Below are 8929 nucleotides of genomic sequence, written 5' to 3' on the forward strand. Positions count from 1 at the left end.
ATACTCCAGGGTCCACCCCCTTTTAAATGAACCTTATAGACCCCTGAATAAACTAGTTTGAGGGTATTGTACGTTTTTTTTAACTTCCTTACACTCACTATCAATTTCAGCTAGGCCCCCAAACTTCCATGCACAACTGCGGCATCTCCACTAAAAGAACTCCGCCAAGGAGCCCCCTTGAAGGGCCCGTGAGGGACTGCAGCGCCACCCACCCGAGGAGCAACGCCCAATGATGATCCAGGGCGATCGGAAGGTTGTCTGAGGGCACTAGGGTACCAAGGAGTAGCATTCACTTCACTCCACGCATGCTTCCAACTCCACCTGCCAGTCCAGAACAAGAGCAAAACACTTCCCCTATACTTACCTATATTTCTCTAACTTTTTTCTTTTGGAGCATCCCACTTCCAGGTATACTCCCCTTGAGGAACTTTTGACCCTATTTGTGTTGACACCTCTGTCAGAAAGAGACACACAGGGTTAGACTTGGTTAATAGGTTAAAAAGATCGAGGGCATGTTTACCCAGGGACCGCGTGTTGAGTAGCATGCAGGAGTAGTTTTTTCGATCCTTTCCCCTGATCATCACACAATCAGAGGAACACGCGATGTCCTTACTAGATGGTATGTTGTAAAGTGTCTAACCACAACTAGTGCAGCGTGAAACGCCCGTAGGGTTAATAGGGACCACAGGACAGCAACAACCACAATTTCCCCTTACATTTTTTAAAATGCTTGGATCATACCTAAGCATAATACCAGGAGTAATGGCTAAGGATCCATCTGCCAGGCCGGCACCTGGCACCTCTGGGACACGGACGGGCGCAGACGGGCTTACCTTTGGCGCGCATTAGGCGCGCCCGCTGCACTCGTACGCTGCACGTCCTCGGAGGCATTCGAAACAAATAGGGGAGAGGAGGTAAGTCAGAGGGCGCAAAAGACTAGCGTGCTGACCCTAGTTACACCCAAGATGGCGGCCGCGCTGCAAGCAGCGTTTTAACCAAAGTGCCAAGTCGGGTAGGGCTACAAAACACTTGCTTTAGTGACTCCTCAAAAGCATGTCAGTCACAAAGGGTTGCCTTGGGTGAAGTCTAACAAAGTGCAAAGGAAATGTAAAAATAGCTGAACTGTAAAAGGAGAAGCCTGCTGCTCTAAGTCTCTTTCTGTGGCAACAAGTGTGGCTGTGAGAGTGAGGAGAGGGACTGCAGGACTCGTGGTCTGGCCCTGTGTGCACCCGTGCTCTGTCCATTCATACTTACACTTCTACTCTTGCCACTGCACCCTCTGAGTAGATACAGTGACTCTTCTTTATGGAAAGTGAAGTCTTAACTCGAAGCAGCGGTCCCTTGTTTACACCAGGTTCTTGCTTTTAGCTTAACCATGGACTGTTTTCAGCATATTCACAGAGATTTCAATTTGACCACTCTCAGAACCTTGTATCACTGATGCTCGATTTCTAATTCATGGATAGTGTAGATCTGGCTTCAGAAATGCACAGCACACACTAGGTGCAAACACAAAACTAGTTATCTGAAAGTACACTTGATAAGATTGTTGCACCATTGTTAAAGCAATCACTCTGCCCCTTTCAGTTAGTTTTTACTCTCCACACTCATATTTATCTTTTGGTCAGATGACAAACTGATTATTTTAAATCATTTCAACTGCTTTGTCCTGAGTATGACCCATTGACTTTTGGCAAATGGGTTGAAACATCAACTTTGACAACTGCATCTCTAGACTAGCTGCACTGCAATGAAAGGATACTTTCCCTCTTTTGGATGCCCCAGCAGAAACACTGGACGTTCTTTGTATTGCTTGTACTTTTACAAAGTTATTTCAAAGCAATATTGTCACTCATTGCAAGTCACGTGAGCACTACTAAGAGCACTGCTTTGTTTGCACCTATTACCATAAACACATATGATCTAACAGCTGAATAATTAACTGTATCGGTCCTTGCACTGTTCTAATGTGTTGCTCTACTCATTCAAGATGATTTATGCATTATACACAAGAGACCTGATTGGCTGTTTTACAACTATAGAAGATATTCTATGATTACAATGCAGTTCCCATAAGGAGACCTTTGGTTGGTTATGTCTCCTAAATGTGTTTCTTAACGAGTCCAGTTGTGCTACTGCATTTAGTGTAACTAATTTACTCACGTAGAATTCAAGTATACTGGCCAGCCTTGTTTTTGAAACTATTAGAATACAAGAGAAGTCTTTAAAAGGAAAGGGCTTGCTTAAACAGCCAAATGTACTTTTGTACAAGGTTCCAAATATCACACTAGACCTATAGGTCTAACTAGCCCTATAGGTTTGAGGTAATGCAGAACACAGTTCTAATCCATAAAGTTGAAAGGTGTGCCTTTGACCAGATTCAAGTTCTTCAAGGTTTTTTTTTGGGGTTGCTAGGGATGCTGTGTTAGAACAGCACCCGTTGTCTGAGGATGCCAATGGGTTGCTCTGTGGCATAAGCCTTATTTGAAAGGCTCACAACTTCCAGCCAATGAGATGCTATGTTGTCAGGATGGCCCTGACACTTAAAGCACTGCTACCTTGACTTTCTACGAAGCACAATGGGGCGTGGTGGTTTACGGTGGAGTTAAAGAGGCAGACCAAGATTTTGGGCTCACGTTTGCTCCTGAAAAGAGGGAATGAATGGGTGGCCGATGACCCGGTGATTGAACTGGATTTGGTACTGATGGTGTTGAAATTACTTTCTAATACTGCCAATTTTGAAGATGCTGTGAGGGCAGGTTTCCATGGCTAGAACGGCCATTCCGCCAATCTGGCATCGTGCCGGTGGGCTGCAGGGTGAGGAGCTGTATTCAGACCAGGATTTGCTGCCATCACCACACTGTGGCTTCCTGGCCCTACTACTGGCTTCTGGAGTGTGAGGATGGGTTGAACATTTCTACCACAGATTATTTTGGTTTCCGGCCCAAGCTTTGGAGTTTCCGATTGTAGCAGGTTGTTCTGAAGGATTTAAAAGGAATAAGTAGTTGGATGCCGCGGACAAAGACGTGGGGTGAACACAGGTTTTTCTGATATTCTAATATCACTGAAGTGTGGCAATTCAGCTTGTATTTAAGTGGTCGGTGAAATGTGGAGAAATATATTTCTTTCATCGTCCCTTTCTGAAAAATGGTCCCTTGATGCGGCACCTGGTGCTATGGAGACAAGTTGTGGCTAAGAGGCCGGTCCACTTTAATATAGAGATTCCGATAACGAAACAATAGTGTCCCTGGATAACAGACATGAGGCCAAAGCGTCAGTCTTGAAGTATCTTGGGTTGAATCGAATGACTAATGAGGACACAATGAGTTTCAGGCGCAGGTTCATTGGGTTGGTTCCAGACACAGAGACAGCCCATCTTCACGCCCCTGGAGTGTGGTACGCAGCAGACAGAAGGCGCGATGGTTGTTTGAAGGATTGTGGGTAGTCCCCAACAAGGACACCTATACACAGGATTGGTTTTAATCTTTAAGAAGCAAGAAAAAAAGGTTTTGGCAACTGCAATTGTTTGAGCCAATAAAAGAGAAATGCTAAAGGTTTTCTGGATTGGATTAGTAGGGCAATCCTCGGGCAGCTGCTATGGGCAAGTTGGTGGTCAAGTCATTAGAACTGCCAAGATGTAAAGGGATCCCAGCCCCTTTAACAAAAGACCCGGGACCTTATACCTTATGTGAACAAGATTTCAGATAGAAGTGAAGCAGCAAGATAAAGGTGTGAACACGAAAGGATGCGGCAATGCATCCAATGTTGCCATCATTACACCGTGAGGAGCGGAGCGGTGGGAGTTCGAGCCAAATGATCAGGCATCGAAGAGGAATGGTACAAATCATAAGTTACTAACTGTCTAAAGATGTCCTAATAGCCTACTGATTAAAGAGTTTGAGACCTGCTCATTTCAGATAGGGGCAGTGTGAATTGAGCTATCCGGGGAACAATTAATGGAGAGATTTGGCAACAACGGGTGGAGGTGTGTCCAGGGGGATGGGGCAAGCAGCAATGGTGAGGGGAGCAGGCAAGCAATGATGTGACGCTGGAGGGGGAAAGGGGGAGATGGCAGACCAACACATGCACTTTTATGGAGTGCTGCAAGTAAACAGAAAAAAAACTATCTCCGAAGAAGGCACCAGCAGTGGATGGACAATACACTGGGTAAGGAAGCAGTCCATGGGCCATGCTCCAGGGGCGGGACAAACATATGGGGATGAAGTGAAGCTTCCACGTGCTGACCAAAAAGGAGCAGGGAAATGAGAGTAACACAGAAGCCAACCAATGGTAAGCAGACCAAGCCCTCTGTAAGTAAGCAAAATGTCTCCTAAGAAACATGGAGAACTAAAATGTCTTGAATTTTTTTTTAGACGTCAGGTTAGATGTTTTAAACACTAAAAAATGGATAGCAATCAATCAACCCACATCTTTTAATGCGAAAGGTCGAGGCTCCAAGAAAATCTCAACTCAGACCTACCAGCCGCCTCCAGGAAACGTGAATGAAGATAGAAAGTGACCAAGGGTTCTTTTAAATTGCGCAGGAAGTCCTTCAGCAACCCGCACACTGCATGGATTTCATCCACTCTGTTCAGATTCAGCGGTCCCTTCCCTCGCAGGAACTTCTGCTTCAGGTCTTTCACCAGGCGGTCGCAGCCAGGAACACGGTATATCCCTTTCTGTCAAAAGAAGACATTAACAGGTCAGGTTTGGCATCCGACAGAGGGCCAGGCACATCTCATGCTCTCAAAGCAGAACTAAAGAACAGATCTGGAAATCGGCAGAAGACAGAGAGGTACAACCCTTGTGTGGTGTATCTGAGACCAGTACTCATGCAAAAGGGGACAGGCCCAAGAGAGGTGGGCGAAGTTGGCGAAGGGGGCTGTGCATTTGGGGCATTGGTGGGGACTAGGGTCTATTTTGTGTGAACGTGCTGGAGTGTGATATAGCCTGCCGAGGAATTTAAAATGGATGTGTTTGTGCCTACTGGTCAGGGAAACTTCCTTCGTAGTTCTGCAGCACTGTACCCATTGATCGTCGGAGATGGGTTTTCCCAGATACCCTCCCACGCAGCACGTACTTTAGCATCTAGGGTGGGAATTTAAACGCTGCACACTCTATAAAATTTAGAAACTAGGTGTGTTCCCGATTGGTGTTGGATGAGGAGTGTCAGCGGGGGGAGCAGCTTCAGGAGCAAGTGGAAATGTAGGAAACGAAGCCCGCAACATGGATCGCAATCTAGTCAAGACAAAGGAGTCCATGAACAAGCGGTCAATGAAACGATGGTCTTCAGATGTAGAAAAAGCATGTCCCTCAGGAAAGAGGTCGTCGATGGTGTGTATGTGGAATTTGACCAATGTGTGTTTAACTACTGATTCCCCGGTGATCGGGAGCCAAGAAGCATTGGGCAAAGGAAGGGGCGATGAATACAATTAGTCCAGGCCCAGAAGTCTGCGCAATCTATCCCAGGCCCAGCAGGTTGACGAGACAGACTGTATATCCAGCGGATCTCGTGGGAAGCCCTTAGGAAGAACAGTGGATAGGAGTCCAGGAAGGACCAAATCTGCTTCAGGTTTCAAATACAGAATGCGGGCATCTGGGTGAAACCAAGAGTAAGCATATGAGCATTGTGAAACTAAAAAATAAAGATAAAAATCAGGAACACCAAGGCCGCCTCGTTCATATGGGAGAGTGAAAACCCACCAGGTGACACACGGATTTTTGTCGCCCCAGACTAATTGCAAGAATAAGGAGCGCAATTGGGGAAAAAAGATCTTGGTGAGAGGAATCGGGATGAAAAAGATATAAAAAGCGAGGAAGTACAACCATTTTAATGATGGCAATTCACCCGGCCATAGATAGAGGGAGGCAAATCCACCTCTCAATCTGGCTCTCTAATAAACCAACCGTGCTACCATAATTTAGTCTAATGATGGCGGCGGTGTCCAGATAGATATGGACCCCCAAATATTTGACTGAGTCGCGACTCCAGTCAAGAGGGAAAGAGCAATTCCATGCTGTAGTGCTCGAGGTGAGCGGAAAGATGACTGATTTGTGCCAATTGATGCGAACACCATAGAATTTGCAGAAGCGAGTTATTTCCAAGATAAGTGGTTCAAGATTAATGTGAGGCATTCTGACATACAAGATCGTGTCATCTGCATACAGAGATATCAAAAGGGGACCAGTACGGAACTGGAGCCCCCGGTGAAGTTGCTTTTCTTGAACATGGCGGACCAAAGAGTCCATCGCCAGGATGAAGAGTAGCGGGGATAAGGGGCATCCCTGACGTATGCCACGTGATAAGGAGAACTGTTCAGTGATGGTGCCATTAAGGCGCAGTCTGGCCGTAGGTGCAGTGTATAATAGTGCCACTGTAGAGACAAAACAGTCTGGCATGCCCATATGTCTCATGATGGACAGGAAGAAGGGCCATTCCAAGGAGTCAAACGCTTTCTCAGCGTCGAGAAGGATCGCGGTGGCCGGTGAGGTGAGTCTATTCGATGTAAAACAGAAAACGGGATACTCGCGTTCAGAGAAGTGGAGCGATGTGTGACAAATCCAGACTGTGCCGGGGATATGATAGACTCCATCAGCAATGAAAGCCGAACGGTGATAACCTTAGCCAGAATCTTGTAGTCTAGGTTTAGTAAAGAGAGGTCTGTATGAGCTGCATAGTGTGGCGTCCCTGCCTGGCTTGGGAAGAAGGTTGATGACCGCCTCTCTGAACGTGGGTGGCAAACAGCCAGTTTCAAGTGCCTCAGCATATACTTCCACTAAGCGCGGGACTAATGCCTCTTTGTAGGCCTTGTAGAACGCGGCAGAAAAGCCATCAAGGCCTGGCACCGAGGAACCTCTTAACGCCTCAATAGCTTCAACTATGCTGTCCTAAGTGATGGGTGTAGCTAGAAATTCCTGCAGGTATTTTTCAAGATAGACCATAGCAATCTCATTGAGGTAGTCACCTCGATCCCCCTGGTTCTCTGACAGCGTGGATGCGTACAAGGTTTTATAATAGGACCAGAAGGTGTTGCAAATTTCTGGCGTGGAATGAAGTAGATTCCCCTGTGGACCCACAATTTCTGTGATATAAGACGAGTTATAAGGGGGGCAAAGCATCTGTGCCAATAGTTTGCCGGGTCTGTCGCCTTCCCCATACTGCCTTGCATTGTTTAGTCAGAAACTTCCGTTCCCTGTCTGCTTCATCTCTAAACTCCATCATTAACGACAGACATCTGGCTTCTTTCTCACTGGAGGGAGTCCGTAATAGTTCCCTATCTAGAGCAGAAATGTCCTTTTCAAAGTGAGACAGTGTGGAGCGGATGTCTTTTAAAACACCAACATGTTTGGCAATGCCGACACCACGAATGGTAGCCTTGAACCTTCCCAAAGAACTGCCCAAGAATCCACAGACCCAGTGTTGAGGTCGAAATATTCCTCAATGGCATGTCGAAATTCCTCAGCAAAAACGGAGTCGGCTAGTGCTCTCCCGGGAAATCGCCTCGGTCTCTCATATCCACCCAATCTAGGGACCTTCAAGTTAAGAACTATTGGAGAGTGGTCCAAAATCGTGCGAGGGAGCGTGAGAAGGTACTCAACCCAACTAGCAACCCCAGGGGAGAGGAGCCAATAATCAATTCTGGTCCAGGTATTGTGAAACCCAGAGTGGTGGGTATAGTCAGGAAGCTGTGGGTGTAGCCTTGCCTCGATGTCAATTAAGGAGAAGTGTGTGCATATATCAAGCAGGACTGGGTGTGATCTAGCTTTAGTGTCGGGGAAGAGGACGTACTGTCCCTGGTGGGATTCATCAATAAATTAAAGTCCCTTCCAACAATTAACAATCCAGGATCGAGCATGAAAAGGGAAAAGGTGCACCTGCAGATCTTGGAAAAATGAAGGGGGATCGATGTTGGGGCCATAGATCCCGACCAATGTGACCTTTTGTCCCATAAGGGTCCCCGTAACTATCAAATATCTGCCTTATTTGTCAGTAATACTATAGGAAAGAGCAAATAGCACTCGTTTGTCTATAATTATGGCTACTCCTCTTGAGTATCGACTATGAGAAAAAAACGGTGAGCACCCCAGCTTCTGGCGACCTGAGAGGAGTCTGAGGGGGACCAATTTGTCTCCTGTAAAAAGGGGATGTCAACATTGTGTCTAGTGATATAGTTGAAGACTTGCTTACGCTTTTTAGTATTGTTCAGCCCCCGAAAGTTCCAGGACATCTGCGAAAGCCCTGATGACCCGAGCTGAAGGCCTAACTTGGCCATGTGATAAACAATATCAAAGATAATCTGAACTGTACGCTACTCCATCTCAACTCAAAGGCATGATAAACGATGCAACAATCATAAATGAGAAAACACAAAACAAAACCCGCCCACCCACCACCCAGCCTCGCCAACCCCCAAGAGGCAAACCCATTGCGATCTTTTAGCGAAACGTAATACAATGCTTGACACTGACCAATTGGGAAAGCAATAAACAATTTCAAAGAAGCCCACAGAAAGCAAGAGAGCAAAGGCATCCGCCATGGGGGGCAACAACGTCACGTCTGTCAGGCAGACCCATATGTCAAGTCACGAATGAACAAGGAATGTACGTAATCATGCAACACAGCAAAAGTAAAAGGATATTAAATAATCGATCATCAGCCATTCCCCGGGTCTGTGAAGAGTTCTACGCTGTTTTGTGAATCGCCCTGTTCTGGAAAAAAGCGAACCGGAAGCAACAGCTGCACTCGACCCATGTTTTTTTATAGTTCTGGCAAAACTCCTGCGCCTCTGTGGGGGTGTCGAAAATGCGGAACCTGCCGGCAACTTCCACTTTTAGTCGGGCTGGATAGAGCATACCATACTTAAGGCCCAGGTTTCTCAGGGTACCCTTGACACCATTGTACTTGCATCGCGCCTCCTGGACCATAAAG

General features: G+C 46.5%; 1 protein-coding gene across 3 annotated transcripts in view; it reads right to left on the reverse strand.

Moving 5' to 3' along the window:
- LOC144824386 (rac GTPase-activating protein 1-like) overlaps window positions 1–8929 on the reverse strand; it is a 247063-nt gene that overhangs the window by 54051 nt on the left and 184083 nt on the right. For all 3 annotated transcript variants that reach the window (XM_078683497.1, XM_078683498.1, XM_078683496.1), the window contains exon 12: window positions 4481–4679. In XM_078683497.1, coding sequence (XP_078539623.1) covers window positions 4481–4679 — 199 coding nt within the window. The remainder of the gene's footprint in view (window positions 1–4480; window positions 4680–8929) is intronic.

Source organism: Lissotriton helveticus, chromosome 3_1 (assembly GCF_964261635.1).
Source record: "Lissotriton helveticus chromosome 3_1, aLisHel1.1, whole genome shotgun sequence".
Classification (NCBI taxonomy): Eukaryota; Metazoa; Chordata; class Amphibia; order Caudata; family Salamandridae; genus Lissotriton; species Lissotriton helveticus.